Source organism: Pezoporus occidentalis, unplaced genomic scaffold, assembly GCF_034315485.1.
Source record: "Pezoporus occidentalis ecotype Australia unplaced genomic scaffold, CSIRO_AGI_Poc_V1 ctg111, whole genome shotgun sequence".
Lineage (NCBI taxonomy): Eukaryota > Metazoa > Chordata > Aves > Psittaciformes > Psittacidae > Pezoporus > Pezoporus occidentalis.
Window position 1 is genome coordinate 2346362 of NW_026912898.1, and position 19735 is coordinate 2366096.

Below are 19735 nucleotides of genomic sequence, written 5' to 3' on the forward strand. Positions count from 1 at the left end.
ATTCCCATTGACAACACAGGAGAAAATCAGAGCATAAAGCTACATAAAGTTCCAAGTTCATCAACACAGAAGAGTTGCCATATTCAATTCACCATACAAATACCTATAGTATCTGAGCAAAAATATATTTCACTGTTTCCAGAATGAACTGAAAAATCCTGTCCTTCTACAGCTAGGCTGGACACTGAAATGCCTAGAACAGCACACCCAATCTTTGCCTGTGCCAAGGAACAGTTCTAGAAACACTGACAAAGCAAAAACAAGTATTAAAAAGTCAGGTCAAGAGGAACTTCCTAATTGTTCACAGCAAAAAAAGTTCTACCTGCAGTCCCTGAGCTGTCAAGCTGGTAGGCAAATTTGGCAAGACGATGGAAAATGAATCAGTTGGAATGGACTATCATGAGAAATGTGTTCAGGTTTATATTTTAAATGCTTTGTTTCAAACTTTAGGAAAAGCCTGGAAGTTTCAATTTGATTTTTGCCTTTTCTGTGTAAAAATTAATACAATACACATTACACCAGTAAGGCCACAGTAATTTGACTCAGTCTACAACTGCTTCTGAAGTTTTTTTTAAACTAGATACATATGCATTTGATGAAGTATCCTCTACCTTTATTTTCCCTTATTATTCAAATATGCCCTTGAAAAAGGGAAGCTTGCTCCCCTTTATCTGCCTGTCTTATGTTTCCATGCTAGAGTCCTATCAGTAGTAAAAGGCATTCCACCATTTTTACATCAGACCACTTATAAACTTTCTCCTGGAGCTGCAAATCAACTGGCTTAAATCTGATACATACCCTCAGTTACTCCCACAGACTCTTCAAAGGTAGCTAACAGACATCTGTAATTCTGTGGATATCAATTTGAAAAGTAATTCCTCTAAATGATACTTCTTTTCTACTGTTCAAGAAAAAAAAAGTATCCATGTTTTTGTGTATCTCCACTCACCAAAATTTGGACATCACATGGCATTAAAAAATGCCTTATACATTTTGAAAAACACTGACTCTAACCTATATATTGTATTTAATGGTTACCTGTTAACATTTTTTTCTTTTACTAAATGATTCCTTTTCTTGCATTTCCTACTACCCCAGAAGAAAGAACTCTGATCAGAAAAAGGGACAGCTGGAAATGAGAAGCAACGTCAAGACAAATTAGCCACCACTGTAGCAGATACAATTTAGTTTTTGCCATCAAAGCAAGTTTCAAGATTTCTATGTTTATCATTACAGATTCCAATTCTAAACTTCCTTTAATTTAATCAAAAAATTAAGTCATTATTTTAAAGATATAAAACTGTTTTCAATTAGAACAAAAAAGACAAACACTAAAGTTTAGTTTGATAGCTTTTCATCTGTTGAGGTCCAAATTTCAAACTCTGTTTTTGTTACATGATGAAGTGGAAAGACCCCATCATAGCAACTCAAGAGGTCTTATCTCTCAGCCCTGTCCCCAGAGGTCTTGCTACAAAAATTCCACAGTTAAAATAGCATTTTTAACCTAGTGAAGAAAGAGAGAAGTAAAGCTAATTAAACAAATATTTGACTTCTTTTTCTACCAACTTTCACCACCAAATGCCTTTCTAATATAGGAAGACATATTTATATTTGTATACCTGTAATGTACAGTTTTCTTTTCGCTTGAGGAACTCCACAAACCTGGCCACCACTCCTGGTGTGCTTATGACTTCATCTATTGGGGGATTTGGTTCTGTGTAAAATAAAGAGCAAGTTAGATACATTCATTTATTTGTAGGGAAATTCTCAAATTCATCAAAATAATATCCACTGACATATCGACTACTCCTCTTTTCTGAGAGTGGGTTTTTTTTTTTCTACAATATTACTTTAGCTTTACTAAAAGACAATGGACTCCTATCTGTCACCATAGGAAGACTCCAGCCTGAATTTTGAGGTAATGAAGTAACATGACTAAAAACACTAATGCACTCAAGCATACCTACTTCACAACAGCAGTTCTGTGAAATCACTCTGGCATGCACACATGCAGAGAAACATCGCTACATCAGCATATTTTAGCCATGGAGACACCACCTACAATATTTAAACTTACATCCAAGAGTAGACATCATGTCTGCATCACTTAATAGTTATACAAGAAAATCACAAGGAAAGGACTATTATATACATCTTGCTGACATTTTGCAAAACAGAGCTTCACCCCCAAATTCTGTATGAAACTCAGTCTTTATTGCTGTCAAAGCAAAAACACGTGCCAGGGACATTTTAACATTTTCTCCAAGTAATTTCAGCCCTTACCTTTAGAAAGAAGCTTTCGGAACTTCTGGGTGGCTGAAAGCTGTTGTTCTGGACTATTGGAGAAAATCATCTCAATCATATCAGAGGTGATGACTGCACTCTAGGATTCAGGTGGGGGAAAACAGAATGAAAGTGATAGGGAGCAAGAGCGAAAACAAAATCTGAAATTAATGGTAAAAAGGTTACAATGTTTGCTAAACCAGTATTAATTTTATCTCTTACTGAGTAAACACATAAGACCATGATGAAAAACAAATAAGTTTAAAATATAAATAAATTTACATTAAAAATACATTTATTAAAGTACAAACTTATTTACATCTACATAAGCAGTATCTTTCTTAAATGTAGTCTTTTCTTTCTGGAAGCCAAGATTCAAGTTTTACTTTACATAGAGGAAAAAAAAAAAACAAAAACCAAAACACCAAAATCACTCTTCAGAATGTCTCACCAATATTCTCTCCCCTTTCTATCCTCTCTCCCCTCCTCTAACACTAATGTAAAATTGTCCACTTTGACACAAGGCAGTTTAAATTGGAATAGCAATTACTGTTATGCAAGAACACCACTTCGAGTATGCTATTGTTTAGGTTTCTGTAACATGTACATTTTGACTCATTCTCTTACACCAAAATGTACAGGATCTGTCACTTTTAGAGGACAAACCTAATGCTTGTCATCATTATCAAGTAAGAGTATTAAATTTTCCATAATACTGATGTTTCCACTAAGGAATCTAAATTAAATCAGTGACCTTTCTTATGCCAGGTAAAAATCTGACATTCTTTTCATTGTACACATAAACCCATGTAAGAAGAATAAGGAAAGTCAGATTTTTTTCTTCCACTTCTTTGTATCTAAATCCTTAAGACAGATCTGATCCAAACTGTTAGATAGACAGACACACAGTAACAGTGCTGAAAATACTTAAGCATTGTCTGTAACAGCTAACAGCAACTGTTAAGACCCTGAAATCAATGATACTTGAAATAAACTGTATAATGGTAGTATCACAATTAGATAGGCTCCTTTCCTTACTTTTACTAACTATTCATTTAATACATGCTTCCAAACAAATGATTAAGTGGTATTTAGGACTTGTCTGACATATAAAGGCTATCTTGAAGGGTAAACTAATACATTCTATTAGTGACCTACCCCATTGTTCACAGGCATTTCTCTGTTACTGTGTAGTTTTCTAAGGTGGTGTAACAACCAACAGAAACCAAATCCAACCTGATTTCTAAGAAAACTTTTTTATACTCTGAGTACAAACAAAAGGATGAAGACCAGTAATCAGACTTTAAAGTGAGGACTGCACTTTCCTTAAACCTCTCTGGTATAGCCCAAATCCCTTACCATTTTTCTTTCTAGGGAGAGAACCATGGTAGAGAAACAGGGAGAAAGCAGAAAAGTCTAATTTGCACTAAAAGTTTTATCTCTAGGGAGAAACTCTGGCTTGGAAGGGAGTTTAGGAGACACATGCACATAGATAAGCTAGGTTTAGCTGTATTTCCAACATCCTGGCTAAAAATGGCTGCCCCTCAAAGTCCACTAACAAAGATTTCCACTGAGCCTCTTCTTACTTTGTAAACAGCAATAATACATTATCTGGTTTGTATTTTCAAATTTCAAGCATTATGAAATTCAGATTAAAAAACCCCAACCCTGGGCAATAGTTTGTCATCATAAAGTATTATCCATAATCACTCATATTGGAAGTAATCAGTCTGCCTGGAACAATGACTTTTTCTTTCACTTGAAAGTATATCCACCAAGCAACCATTGTCTATAACATTCTTCTCTCACGTAATCTGTTTTAAGGCAGTTGACTGAGACAGGTGTTTACGAGTTGTCTTCTAAATTCCACTCCCCTCAAGTCACTGCACAACAAGCCTCCCCAGTTTCAACAAACTGTGTATTCCTTTCTCATCACTTACAGAAGTCATCTCCATGTTGTTCATCTGAGCCTCATGGAAGCCACCATCTGACATCACTTCCTCCTCCGCCTCTTCCTCAGCTGTTGCAACATTTCGGCGTTTAAACAGCTAAAGAGATAAAGTATTTAAGATACACAGTAAATACCAGGCTGCAATAAACGGCATACACTATCACCTGAAAGAAGCTAATACACTGGCTACATGGCTCCTCTTCAAGGTAATGAAGAACGTTTAGTCATGGAGTAAATGAAAACAGCAATGGGCTCCACCTACAAGACACCTATAGATTCTGGACAAGTGTTTTCTTGCTGAGGACTCAAAAGACCTGAAAAACTGCAGTGTGTAACAGATCTTTGTAGATCACATGCAGAAGCCAGAATGAGAGGGCTTTGGAGGATGATCACATAGGACTGAAATTATACCGGGATGAACAGAATTTGGTTGCTACTACCACTTAAGAGAAAATACCCAGTGTGGGATGTCATGAGTAGAGCTAGAGAGGCTACAACTTCTCCCCTTAATCCAACTGTCCCACTGGAAGAAATATTCGCAATAACAAGATGGCTTTTGGGGTGTCGCTTGGCCTGTTGAGTTCAGGAGGCAGGGCTGCAGCACTGAACCATGTCAGACATGCACCAGTACAGACTGGCAAGACAGAGACCTGACAACAGACCTGCTGTTGTTACTCTCCTCTCCGGAGAGGATGGAAACAGTAAAAACACATGAAACTGCCAAGTCCACAGCAACACCAGATCAGTGATAGGCATCCTTACAGAATGTTATTCCTTCTAAGCTACTGTATGATGTGCCCACTCGAGCTCAACAAACGCGCTCAAATACAATCTCAAACCAAAACACATACAAACTTCAATCAGCCATGTGCCAAATACATAAAAGAGAAGCAACTATATAGGGTCCAAAACTGCAGAGCTGCAGACTCTGCTTGCGGCTCCACTTCTGCTCCACTGTTAGTCCAGTTAGGACTAAAAACTTTCCTTAACAGAAGGAAATACTGCCACAAGTTTTATTTAGCCAACCTGTGGTTATCTGCTCCACAGAGTTCAGAGGCACAAGTAAGACAGAAAATGACTCATCATTTTCCTAATTTAGTATTATGTACGAAGACCCATGGCACTCTGTGCAACCAATAGTCTGGAAATACTACCTGCACATACCGAGCAAAATCAACAGGAAGTATTGTAATTCCCTCCTAGAAATCACCCTGCCTTGCCTTGACAGCATCTGGTATTGACACTGAAAACAATATTGGACAGAATAGATTAGACCTGACCTACCACTGAAAACACACTATCTTCATTCTAACTCCAGAAACCTCAACACTGATGAAAAGGGTTTCATTATAACTTTATTTGAAATTGAACCAATCCCCTAAAGCTTCCAATGAACACAACTAAGAACAAAAAGAACTGTTCAGTGCTACCTGTTTTTATCAGAAGATGCTTTTCATCATGTCTTGTGTCCTGGTTTTGGTTGGGATAGAGTTTATTATCTTCCTAGTATCTGGTGCAGTGCTGTGTTTTGGCTTTAGTCTGAGAAAAACGCTGATAACACACCAGTGTTTTAGTTGTTGCTAAGTAGTACTTATTGTGGTCAAGGACTTTTCAGCTTCTCGTGCTCTCATGCCAGTGAGGAGGGGCACAAGAAGCCAGGAGGCAGGAGAGACAAGACACCTGATCCAAACTAGCCAAAGGGGTATTCCATCCCACAGCATGTCATGCCCAGTATAGAAACTGTGGGGAGTTATCTGGAAGGGGCCTATCGGTGCTCAGGTAGAGGCTGGGTATCAGCAGGTGGTGAGCAACTGCATTGTGCATCACTGGCAGGGCTTATTCCTTCCTCTATTTCCTATTATTATTATACTTTTATTTCAATTATCAAAGTGTTCTTATCTCAACCCATGGGGTTTTCACCTTTTTTCTGATTCTCCTCCCCATTCCAATAGGGGGGAAGGAGAGTGAGAGAGCAGCTGTGTGGTACTTAGTTGCCAGCTGAGCTTAAACCATTACATCTTGTTAGTGCTGCTGTTTCCTGATAAGATAGAAAACGGCAGAACACCCGCCACCTGGCAGTGTGAACAAAGTTGTAAGAACCAGCAAGACATGAGGAGGCAGAGAAGCTTCTTTTCCAAGCATCTTCTTCTTGATCACTTTGCATACAAGACATATTAAATCCACTACTTAAGGTACCAGCCTTTTGAGCATAAACATAGCCTGAGCTTTTTTTTACTTCATGAACTGAAACTTAAAGACAAAAAACTGAGAAGAATGAGGTCAATAACTTATTTCTTCCCTCAAGAAAATCATTACTGCAACTTATAAGGACTTGGTGAGGCCTTCTGCTCCTATTCTACCTGCAATGTTTCCTTCCATTTCACACCAGCTTCCCACTCTTCGAACAGGGATTAGAGACAGCACAACTCAGGGGGTGAGGGGAAGGAAAAAACTGCCAAAACCTAAACAAAAAACAAACCAGACTCCCAAGTCGCCCTCAGTGCAAGCTGTGCAAGGTCAGACAGCTTTGTTCAAATCACCTTTAAGTTGCTCTGGCCAGTCTTACACTTGAGTGAATGAGGAGCACAGTTCTGTAAAGCCTGCAGAAGAGGCAGTGAGGTCTGCAGGTGACTGATTTCAGACTATGTATGAATTTCACTGGGCAGGAACAACTAACAAGGGGCTTGGCAGAAGCAAAGAGCCAGAGACGGTGCAAGACAAGACTGTTTAAGGACTGGTTACAGTTACCCCAACTGTAGTACAGTACCTGTTCCTCTCTCTTTTGCTTCCGTAGCTGAAGACCCTCTTCCTCCCGCCTGCGACGCATCTCATCAGGATTTAGAGATTTGTTCTTGTAGCTCTTCAGTCGGAAATTCTCTTTTCCTGAGGTCGTCATGGTTCCTTTACAAAGCAATTAAAAAAAAAAAGAGAAGTCAGAAAAGAATTCCTATTCAACAGTACAGCATTTTATATCCTGTCTCCATCTCAATCCGTTAGCCAAGCACTTCTAGCCACTTCTATATCTCATCACTTATTTTACAATAACTTGGAAGGTGTAAAGCAAAATTTCACAGAGCTGTCACTTTGATGTGCTAGTTCTTCACATCAGATCAACAAATCTTCATTTTACTTTCCAAGGCTGCAAGGCATCAGAAAGTGAAATATTTTATTAAGAAGGAACTGAGATCTGTTAGGCAGAGCACACAACCTGGGCTTAAAAGAAAACCGCACTAATAAATCTTAACACTTCTCCACACAGAAAATTAGCCAAACTAATTGTATAACCCAAACTGACTCAGAAATGAGGGGGTCTTAGCTTTTTAGTTTAATTCAGTTTGCAAGTCAGTACAGCAGCCTTTTTTTTCCCTCCAAATCCACACTTTAAGTTAATTCAACACAATCCTGTGTTCCTTCTATCCAGACAACATCTTCAAGAAAAATTAAATTGAGAGTGAAATTTTAGGTAAGGATGGTTTAACCACCAAAAATGCTCACTCCTGCAAAAGGCAGCAGTACTGTTCTTCCCCTCCTCCACACCTGCAGCCTCTAATCCTGCCACTCACTGCTTATCTAGAGGGGCCTTTTTTCAGCCACTGGCTTCCAAGTATTGTCTTATGTAACTCAGTAGATCAGCATTTATAGCTACCCATGATGATTTTCACATGTACAGTGCTGCACTTTGGAGTTACTTAGCATAAAACAGTAGCTGTAGAACTGTGTGGAAAGACTACTCCCCTACTCCCCTTAAATCAACGGGGTGTATATCAGGTCTTGAAGTGCTCTGTTCTGCTGGTACGTCTCTCATTACATCCCCCCTTTAAATCCAAAAAAGACTGGGATTCCCATGCACCTTCACACAGATACTTGCAGTGTATTGGAGATTCTGTATCTGCAACTCTGTAGTACAAGATTTAGGAAACTATGCTATGTGGCTTTTAAAGGTCTTTTTACGAATGCCCTAATGTGTTATATTAAATGTGTCACCTACCTCTAATTCCACAAGCACAGAATAACCAGGTGATAAATGATCTCCTGTGCACTTTTTACTTTAAAATGGAGCAACACAAGTGTATACAGACTCTCATCATCTTAGGTTTCCTATTTAAAATACACCAAAGGTGTAACTGAGTCTGCAGCTCCTCTTCTTTCAGTTAGCACAAAGAGTTTTAAGAGATTTAAAAAAAGGATACCCAAATGTGCTTCTTATTAGAGCCTCTTTTGAAGTTGCTGCTACCTGACAACCATTTGTAAGAATTCCAAATGATCAGAACTGACTTTCATCAAAGACATAACACATCGCTTCAAATGTTACTGGATTCTGCCAACTGGGATTTAAAAAACTGGTAAGGGACACAAAACTACTGTGTTCAATATCAGTCAGTCACAAATCGCACCGAATGAAAGTGAAACATAAAAACCTGAGCATACAGGAAAGTAATTCAGCCTAATTCTGCTGAAAAGGCTCTTCCTGAAATGGCCTTTTTGTTTTTTTAAATAGAGGTCCTACAAAAAGATAAATCTCATTAGACCAGAAATTCCCTACATCATTCTTTAGAGCTTAGGGACTGCTTACTTCACCTTTTTTTTTTTTCTTTCTTAGAGTCTGAGCTGACAATGCTTGTGCTTCTTGCAATATGCTTGGCAGTAACATTTTCTTCCGTTTTCGGTTTAACTGACTACTACCTGTACATTAAATATGCAAACTATTTGGGGAAGCCTTGGATTTTAACAGTGAAAAGAAGTTCAGACTAACAAATACTCAAGAGTAAAGTATTTCTTTTGTTTCTAAAACATTTTGAAATACATGTTTGGTATGTCACAGAATCAGCAAAATTAACTCAAACATCAGATGGACAATCATGAGCTCAAAGGACATGCCTAACAAGAAAATAGTTTTGCAGCAATCTGCCCTTAAACATAAATAAACACAGGCACAAACAGCAGCACAGATAAGGCTTTCTGTGAGCCTAACCTCAGGCTTTCTGGGACACTATTAGTAATTATAGAGTCATAGAATGGTTCAGGTTGGAAAGGACCTCAAGATCATCTAGTTCCACTCCCCCTGCTATGGTAGGGACTTCTCACCCTAGACCATGTCACCCAAGGCTCTGTCCAACCTGGCCCTGAACACTGCCAGGGATGGAGCATTCACCACTTCTCTGGTAAAGGGGCAACCTGTTCCAGTGCTTCACCACCCTCACAGTAAAGAACTTCTTCCTTACATCTACCCTGAACTCTTCTTGCTTAAGTTTAAACCCATTTCCCCTTGTCCTATCACTACAGTCCTGATGGAGAGTCCCTCTCCAGCATCCTTGGAGGCCCAATTCTCCGCTTTTGCCTGAAACATGCCTTCTCAAACTCGCAAGATTGTATTTGCCACTACTGGGGACTGCAGGACTTCGATAACTCCTGAGATCATTTGCCACCTTCTGTTTCAATCTCTAAATTTCTTAAAGAAATCTTTGATGGGGAATATATTCATTTCTTAATACTGAATTTCTCACCTAATTTCTATTACATAGCCCCTCCATATGATGCCCCAGGGTTTCTGAACATCAATGACACCATCCAACCCCACCATCAGAATGTCCTAAGCATGTTCTTCCTCACTGTACCCATTCCCCTCATATCCCAACTTTTGTGCTAGTTTCAATCAATTTCTCTTCTGACTTTAAGGTAATAATTTTCATTTTCCTCTGAGCATTATTAACCCTTTCCTGTTGTACTTTACATTGTTTCATTTATTGGCAATACAGGCACAGGATTACTTAAATTCTCTGACTTTACCTTAGCCCCTCTACCTAACAGCCTGACAAGAATTTTCTTTTGGTTACATCTTTTACAAGCTTTAGATGCAACTTTTGGCTATTCTCATTTCTGACTTTCGAGACAACTCACTTTGCTGACTAATCCCTTCTGAGTAATGTGTGCACTTAAAAAATAGCGCACTGTGTTTTACTCGGGAGTAAAGCCTTCCTACCAATTCCTACCACTAAATAACTGGGAAGACAGTTTTTTCTATTCAATCCAACTAATAATGAGTTCAATAATTTATTTCATAGTATAAATCCCAACACACAATCACATACCCATTTTATATACCTGCCTATCTAACCTGTATACCTATCAAAGCCAGTTACTTACTAAAAGCAGCTTTCGTAATATCCTCAGTGTCTCCTAAAAATCAATTCTTCATCATTACTTTTACTTCCCTGACTACTGGTGAAAAATTCAATGACCACATCAAGGAGTTCATCTAGCCCACACCTTTAGACCTACTCAGTGTGAGCATACAACAACCTGTATCTGTTACAGTCATCCAAAGATTGTTTGCTATAAATCTCCTTTTCCATTTTTCAGGATGCAGCCTTTCCCCCAGACTATACCACAGAGGCAAAACAGCTTCAAATTGCCTCACCTGCTATCAGCAGCTTTGTTGTGGCTTAACTGAAAATCTTTCAATGGTCACTTTACATTCACCCATGGTAATTGCTTCCTAGCAAATAGCAAAGGCTGGATCTTCTCTGCGCTATCAAAAGTAATGCTACTTCTGGTGAAAATGTGTGGTCGTCATGGAAATGTTCTATCCACCTTTACTTTCCTAAACATAGCAGAGTATTTTCCACAATTTTGGATACACCCATCTCAGATAAATCCTCTGGCAACTCAGTGAGTTTTTGTGGTGTATTCTTTGGGGTTGTGTGCAGCACCTCTCAAACCCAAACACTTTCTCCCCCTCGGTTTAGCTGCCATGAAAAAATAATCTATAGTAAAACTAAGAACACCACCTCTTCCTCAATGTCTGCATTACAATCCCCAGCGGTTTTTGCTGATCAAGACAAGTACCCTACCATATGCAGATGTGTTCTAAGCACACATTTCTGGGAAAAAAGAAAAGCACTGCATTTCTCCATGCTCATCAAGTCAAAGAAATTCAGAGGCACTGCAAAACGCAGCGACTTCCTGCGGTGACCTACCTTGTCCCAAGCAATCATCTAGATAGGAACAAAAATGAACTCCCTGCCTTCTTAAATCAGGTATCGCTCTTACTAGACATAAGAGCTTTGCCAGAAGGAATGCCATGTGATTAATACTCTTGGATATGCCACATGTCAGAGATATCCAGATGTAAAAACAAAGGCTTTACAAACCAAGAACTCCGTAATAGTATATATAACCCAGATGACTGAAACGAAGATTACCAAATACACTGCTGATATTAAAGACCGGTTTAGACAAATTTTCCTTCTTTGAAATCAGGAGTGGGAACAAGAAAAAACAAGTAAGTAGTTCAGAAGTGTAGACCTGTACAAGAAATTCTCCTTTCCAGTGGAAACACATCAGAACAAGATGACTTGAAAATTAAGGCTGACAAGGAAGTTGAAGAGAAACGGTGTGAGCGATAGAAAAAGTTTTCCTGAAGATCCATGATCTGACATGCTACCAGTCTACATTTCCTAACAGAGGCAGTTGTCAGAAGGAAAGGACTCACTGGAAGCATACTTGTGAGCTCTGCTGTACCACCAAACTGCTGTCTCCACTTCAGATTGCTGCTAGAGCGACAATGAAAAGGCACTGTCAGCCCTGAAAGGACAACCCACGCAGGAAACAGAACTGCCAAGACAGAATTCCAAGCAGTGAGAGAAGCTGGACTATTCAAGGGAAGAAATAGTTCAGCTATGCTACAAAACCTTTACTCCCAAGGAAATTCTTGTTTGCTTATTGGCTCTGCCACAGGACTAGAGACCTCTTAGAAAATTAAAGTTGCCTCACAATCATGCTTCTTGACATCACTCCAAACACCTACAGCACAGCCTGGGCAAATGTTTGAGCTCTGATTACAGGATGCATCATCTTCTGACAGTCTTAGCGAGAGACTGGAAAATCTATCCAATTTTTAAAACTATCCTGAAAGCAGCACTTGGTTATCCATTACTCTCATTAACGCATTTCCCTAAAAATCCATCATTTTGGCCACAAATGTATTTGGGGTTTCCCCACCCCAAGTGAAGTGTAGCCTTTGTAAAGGTCTTCTTATTTGGTTTTTGGCAATTCTAAGGCAATGTTTCCAGGATGCTAAAAAAAGTATATAAATCTTGTGGAAGTAAACTGTCAGCTTTCTTGAAGGTGACAGACAACAACAGGTCTTAATAATAAAGTCATCAACTGAGATTAATGTTATCTCCCCGGAAAAACTAGAACAACACCCTACATTTACCATCATCCTAGAGAGATGAAAACACATCCACCAAGTCTCTACACTGCTGACAATGTTGTTTGAGGGGAAAAAAAAAGAGAAAGAAAATCAGCAGACTGACTTTTACTGTCACCTCCTGTTGTTTGAAAAAAATGGCTCAACCAGATAAACATTTTGGTGAGGCTGTATCTGCTTCTTTTCAAAGCTATTTGACAAAGCATACTGAGTTACAGAGGTTTGTAACACCCATATCACCTCAGGAATAGGAGTGCTAACTTTCTAATTTCAAATGCCTTCAGACTCTTGTAAAGCTCAGGATATCCAGACAAAAGGATATACAATCTCAACTACAAAAAGCTATCTTTCATTATTCAAAAACCTGAGCTTAACTTCCTCTAGCTGTAAAATGGGGTTGGGAAACACGTCTCAAGCCCTACAAAATTAGCAGTTAACACTATTTGTAAAGACCTTCAAAGTTTTGCTGATGATACATCAAAACCTAACAAACACTAACAAGGAAACAAAACGATCCTGTGGATTTCCTTTTCTGTGGCTTGGGAAGAAAGCTTCAGCAGTAGGCATGAATGCTATTCACTAGCAGGAACAACACACTTTTCCCTCTGCAGAGCAGCAGAGACTCACACTCTTAGGGCAACCACCACACAAGAACAATGGAGAAGAAACAGAACCACCGTCTTCCACTACCTGAAAGGCCAGAAGATTAAAGGAGCTTCAATTTTAACATAAAAGGCATAGCTAGACATGGATACAAAATATAGCCTTGAATCAGGGTTCAGACTTTTAGAGCCTTTTTGACAAATACTGGAAAAAGAGGACTTCTTCATGGAATTGCTGTCCATCTCTGTATCTTTCATATCTACTTTATTTTGCAGGCTTCCTAGTCCCATTAGGTTCTTCCATGCCCAGAAGTAGGCCTTAATTCACAATTGTTTCTGTTCTACCTCATTTATAAACCTTTGAAATCGCAAAACAAGCACTAATCCACCTAATCTATAGCAAATTTGGCATGTTCTAGCTGTAGACCACTTAACAAGTTGGACTGATACTTGCTTAAAAAAGGGAGCACCTCAAAACTTAACTAATACAAGGCCTGAAAAGTCATGCAATTTGTACAATATGGAGCCTGGTATCACAAATTAAAACCCCTCAATATTGACTGTTGCTCAAAAGCAAGCAAAAAAAAAGGAGAAAATAAACTGCATTATCTACACAGCATTGAGGACAACTGATGTCAAGTTTGTATATCTGGTCAATGTGACCTCACCTTCCACAGAATAAAAGGGCTGAAAAGGTGGTTAAAATAAAAGTAAATCACCCCCATACCAAAGCTATTTCTGCAAAATGACTAATCTTGAAGAGTCAGTTGAGTATACCCCCAAGTAACATTCAGAAAATCCTCACCAGCACCCTGATCTGCCTAGTCTACACTCAAAACCACAAAAAAAACCAAACACTACCAGAAACCAAATTACCTGACACTTGGAGCTGTTTCAGAAACCAGCCTCACACACCAGTCTGCACTAGCAGCCAAGTGCACTGACAGCCACACCACTGGGCACATAAGTCGATTTGTTGAAAGTTTAAGGATTACACTTGTTTTAATTCCTCACCCTTTCATTTTTTTCTCTTGAAGAAGCACCACGGATTAGGTAATAGTGCATTTACCATTTTTATTGGAAAACAGTTTTACCAAGGAGGGCAGGAGTGTCATAAAAGATTAGACACATTGTATCCAGCACTTCACTATACATTTACCATCAGCATGATATTTCCAAGATGCTTTGAGTTACTACTTTGACTTAACAAGGCAGCAGATACAGCTTTCAAAGTTCCAGAAAGCTTTTAACTTAAGCAAGAGCAAAAAAAAAAACTGACTCTCAAAGCCAGGTCAAAAGGAAAGCATCTACAAATTTTTTAACTGAGCCTTTCTGATCTGAGCTGCAAACACAAAATTCCTTTACTGCACTGAAAGTCACTGCAGCACAATAAATCAGTTTAAATGAAAAGCCCCTCCACTCTAATTTCTGTAACCCCCCAGTCCAAAGTTAACCTGAAACCAAAAAGTTCCCACAAGTCATAAAACAAAGCTACTAGTGATGGGGAATTAAAACTTTTCAGCTGCATAGGATTATATTAACAAGAGAAAAAAAAAACACAACCTCACATTAATGTGCCCATCTACACAAATAACAAGTTTATTCGTGTGTGCCAAACTAAAACGTAATCTGTCATTTAAAGCAGAGATTCATTTTTATTTCTATTAAGATTACAGCACGTCATCTCTGCACTTACAGAACAAGCTGACCTACAACATATTTTCTGTAAGGTCATATCTAAAAAAAAAACAGAGCATTTGAAAAATAAGAGGCATCTCTATTATTCGACAGTCATCATCTGTCAGAAAATAGAAATCACACTAACATTTTTAACATTCTAACATGGCCTAAACATTTTTTACAAGAGAACAACAGTGCACTTTTCAGCATTTCATACCACGAAGGTAAGAAATTCCAGACACTTTAAAACAAATCAGGTTAAGAAATAAACCAATTATTAATTAAGCTAACTTTGTAGTTTCAAGTCACTTCTGTTTGGGGTTGTGAATACCAGCAGGCACTGAAACCAAACCTACCTCATGTCTCCCCTGATGACAAATTTGCCTTCAACAAATTTACTGTGACTCAGCATTACACAAGATATGTGTGCAAAAGAACAGTAAGTAAAACTCTGATTTCTACTAGCTTTGGACATTCACACCCAGTCAATCACATAATACTGACATACTAGTCGCATCAAGCTGAAATCCACAGGAAATTTAAAGCCTGATGATGCTCGCTCTGCCTCCCTTATCCCATTTACACCTAGTATCCCTTCTATCATAAGGTCTCAAACCCAACACTCAGCACATTCACAGACACTTCCCTTCTGATCATTTCTCCATATAAAAAACTAAAGGTAAAACAAGAATATACAGATAGTCAAAGAGCTGATCGTGTGGAAGCTATGTGAAAGAACTCTGCGTCTTTTAAGAGGCAATCTCATCCTGCTTCAGGCAAAAGACACATCACAACAATCTAACACTAATTATAGCATTATTATCTGACTATACTTAGAGGTAAGTTGCGGTTTGTGTGCCATCAAAAGGTGGCTTGTTTGCCAAAATGACATCTTCATGTATCAACAGGTGAATTTGCTTTCAAACATAAGCTCAGCACTAGATGTGGCTTACAATGCCTTGCTCCGAGATAAATACATTCAGGATGTTTAGCCACAGGGTATTTCTAAAAGTAGCATATCTCTTGGGTCTAATCTCAACTTTATACACAGACTGTAAAACAAATAAACTAAATAAAGGTCTGTGTGTGTCACAATGGTTTGTTTCTCATGGAACATATGAATCCTCTCGCTGAGCCTGGTAAGCGGTCTGAACAACCAAAAAAGAGAAAAAGAATACTTACTGTAGATCATAAGTAAGTTTTTGGCAGCTAGTAACTAGCTAAATCTTACGGCACACTCTATTACTGATTATATGCATCCAGGAATGTAGTCATATTTCTTTCAATTCTAATGCCTTTAGCTTCTGCTTCCTCACAACACCAAGCATTAATTATGTTTCAAGAAAGTATTCACTTTATCCCAACTTAAAATTTCTTCTGTCACTAAAATCCATTTACTCCTGCCTCACAAGAATGGATCAACAGAAGCAACAATGCAATGTCAAAGCTACCATTACTTCCCACCACTTTTTCAAACCCTCCTACTATCAACATCCTTTTAAAACTAATTCTGATGAAATTTACTGGCTGTCACGTGCCTTCAACTACCTCTACTTTTTATCCACAAAATTCATTATTAAGGCTGGACAACATTTAATGCAGTTAAAGACATTCATGACGTGGTACAATATAACATCCAGTCCTACTGTTCCACAGATTTTAGATTTAGCAGAGGTTTTCCACTGAGTGGTTTGTTTAAACTTACCTCTGCTGGTTTTCCAGAGTTCCTCTCCCTTCTTCAAAACAATTTCAAGGTACTGATATTTCTACAGATGGAATTTTATCTTTTCTTCAAAGCAGAAAAAAAAAATTACTTGCTATCATATCCCCGCCCCTTATGTCTGCAATTTACATCAGCTTTCTATTATATCATTCAAACATGGGCTGTCATTAAGCTTTAGCCTCTTAGTATGAGACTGGATAATTTTCCTGCCAGTTCAGCCTATACTCTTGTTCTCTGAGAAAAGAGGTGGTCTGGTCTTTCTAACTTGATGTTTGTCCATTACATCATTCCAGAACCTCCTGTTTAGACATTTCAGCCACTCACAACATTTCATCAAGTGAGTAATTCCTTTAATGTCTTTTTTTCCTGACTTGCTCATAGCCTATGAGGCTCCGTCACTATTCCCTTTGGCCTTCAGAAGTATTTAAATGTATCTGTTAAGTTTAGCTATTTGCTGCTACTCTTCTATTTCCCCTTAGGTTTCAAATTTACATTAAAACCCTTAACCCTAATTCATATCACTTTCTTTCTCCCCCTTCTTTTTATTCTGCTATGTATTATGCTTTTGCACACAGACTTGATTCCCATTTTTCTGGAGAGCACTGTTGTACATCCATTAACCTCTCACCTCTTTCTACAAAGTTACATTTTCCAACCTAGCAACTTCTTTACAGTTGCCTTTAAAGGTATGGTTTCCTTTTGTATTCTTAAGGATAAGAGTTAAGCCCCCCCATTTGCTCCCTCTAGGACTTGTAAAACACTTCTGATGAAAAATTCCACGATCTTGTGGAGAAACAAACAGAAAGATATTAAAGCAAGCCTGCCAGATACAGGACAATCTAAAACAAAACATACCATTCTGTTCACTTTAGCTTATTTAACAGAAGGAGGGAAGGGGGGGAAGAAAGAAGAGTACTGTATTGAAACAGTGAAGTGGAAATAAGACTAACAAACAATCTGCTTAAACAAACATTCCCACTTAAAAGTCTCTATAAAGAACCTTTCAGAAACTGCTACAAAGTCTGACTGTAATACTTTCAGTTCTTATAAGTGTCCTTGCTCAGTGCTGCTGACATGTGCTGCTTTTCCCTTTCTAAATGACTTCTCCAGGAACCAGCACTCAGCTGAATACACAGGACCACATAAGTAAGTTAGCTCTGAAGACAGGGCACAGAGAACATAACAGCAGAGAACAACAAAAAAAATATCATCAGATTGCACGCTGACAGCCAAATGCTGTCATCCTGGTACATCAGAAGGAGAGCTGGAGTATAACAAAGACTCTATTTAGAGGCTGGGAGGGGGGTGTCCCAAGCCCCCAGAATAGCCAGGCTTCTTGGAAGTGAAGCATCAGTGCATCTGCTTGCAAGATTATGACACGGGGAACCCATGCTGAGAAAAGCCCGTACTTCTCCTGTCATCTTATGTTACTATGCCTCAAGCTACTCTTCACTTCCCTGAGCCCGTGGGTACGTCTAAAGGGTAATTAAAAGGTTCAACCACACTTCAAGTAAAAACAAACTTGTCTTGAATGAGCTAGTTCACATGTCAATGCACATGCTGCAGTAAGAACAATTAAAGCAAAGCCAGATACACCAAAGATTAGCTTGATTCAAATTACAAATTTACAGTGTTCTATTAACTCTTCTAAATATTAACTGCCACAGGTATATTCAAAATGGCTTTAAAATAACTAGTTTATGGGGGTAAAACTGCAATCCCAGTTCCGTACAGCTCATCAAAATATCCGACTTTGTTAAATCTTTCATCAACATTAAGCACTGAGAGCAGAAAACATGCCAGCAAACAAAAAATTCCGGACATACGGCAGCTTGACTAAAGGATAAAGGGAGCGTTAAACACAACCATTCAGCACCATTTGGGAATTCTGCAGAAACAGCAGCCCGGTACTTTCACAGGCCATGACGTATCTTTTTAGCTTGGAGTTTCAGTTCTCGTGAAACGCCCTCATGAGGCAAAGCTTAAAATCATCGTTACGTGTATTCTTGTACGAGCAGTACAAATCGAAAGATTATGAATGGGATACGTTTCGGGTGGTTATTAAGGTCTACAAAGACATGACAGCTGGAAACGGCCACCACGGCTACCGAGAAGGCGCAAAAGCCTCGTCGCGTATTAGTCGATGAGATGATGGTGCGGCGGGGATATAGGCTGATGTATGCAGGGAGAAGGAACAGCTTTTGTAACATCAACTAAGATCGCTAACAAAAAACAACCGCACAATCTTGGGAGACCCAGAGAAAAGTTTCCCTTCCTTCCCCCTCGAGCCGAGGCACTGCCGCTCCTCACACCCCCCTCCCCCAGCACGAAGCCCGTCCCTGCGGCACGGAGTTCTCCGACTCCCCATAGCCGCCACCCTGCCGGCTCCTCCGGCCGGGGCGCGGCGCTCCCGCTGAGCGCGGCCCGCCACCGCCACCGCCACGGCCCCAGCCCCGGGGGGGCCGCCGGCGCAGGCCCTGCCGCTCCCCGGGACTCCCTCCCTCTGCTCCCGCACCCCCGGGGCGGGCGGGAGTGGGACCGGGCCGCGACCCCAGCCCACGCGCGCAGCTCCCAGTGCACCGGCTCCGCCCCGCCCGCGCGGCCCCAGCCTGTTGCGCGCGCGCGGCCCGCCCGCTCCCGCCGCCGCCGCCGGCAGCACCCCCAACCCGGGCCTCCCGCCGCCCGGAGCCGGGCCTCCTCTCGCGCCCCGCTCACCGCCCGGCTGCCGCTCTCCACCGCTATCCACACCCCTGCCGGCTCGCCGCGCAGCCGCCCCGAAGCCGGGGCTCGCCCCACCCCCCCGTACCTGCTGCCGGCGCGGCCCGGCCCGGCGCTGTCTCCTCTCGGGCCCTAGGCGCGCGAGCGCCGCACCCTCCTTGCCTGGCCGGCGCTGGCTGGCGACGGCAGTGCGCAGGTGGCAGGGCTCACAGCCCGCTCAGGAGCGATGGCGGCCGGGCGTTAAGCTGCGGAGCCCTGCGGCGATGGCGCAGCGGCGTTAGGCCGTATCGTGCTTCATGACCGGCAGCGGTTAAAACGGACAGGGACACCCCGTTCTCCAGGGGTGTTTCCAGCCCGGGATGACCTAAGGAGCTGATACTTCCACTTCAGTTAGTGCTCCCGCTGTCGTGTCACCACAAACCGCATCGCAACAAGCTGCGCGCATTGAAGGTGCGGTGGAGAGCGAAGCCATTTCGCAGCTCCACAGCTGATCGTAAAGCGCAATGCGGCGGCGTGGCGGGCACGCGTACAGCGGGGCTGCAGGGCGTATAGTTAGCACAAAAAAA

At 40.6% G+C, this 19735-nt stretch overlaps 1 protein-coding gene across 2 annotated transcripts in view; it reads right to left on the bottom strand.

Moving 5' to 3' along the window:
* Positions 1–19358, bottom strand: part of KPNA1 (karyopherin subunit alpha 1) — a 52052-nt gene extending 32694 nt beyond the window's left edge. The window contains exons 1-5 of one of the 2 annotated variants that reach the window (XM_062633080.1): positions 19258–19358; positions 7002–7135; positions 4224–4331; positions 2284–2383; positions 1620–1714 (exon numbers count right to left, since the gene is read on the bottom strand). In XM_062633080.1, the coding sequence (XP_062489064.1) occupies positions 1620–1714; positions 2284–2383; positions 4224–4331; positions 7002–7130 (432 nt within the window). In that variant the 5' untranslated portion in view covers positions 7131–7135; positions 19258–19358. Of the gene's footprint in view, positions 1–1619; positions 1715–2283; positions 2384–4223; positions 4332–7001; positions 7136–19166; positions 19182–19257 lie in introns of those variants that run through there. The other variant, XM_062633086.1, reaches the window with a different exon arrangement.
* Positions 19359–19735: the final 377 nt, after the last annotated feature.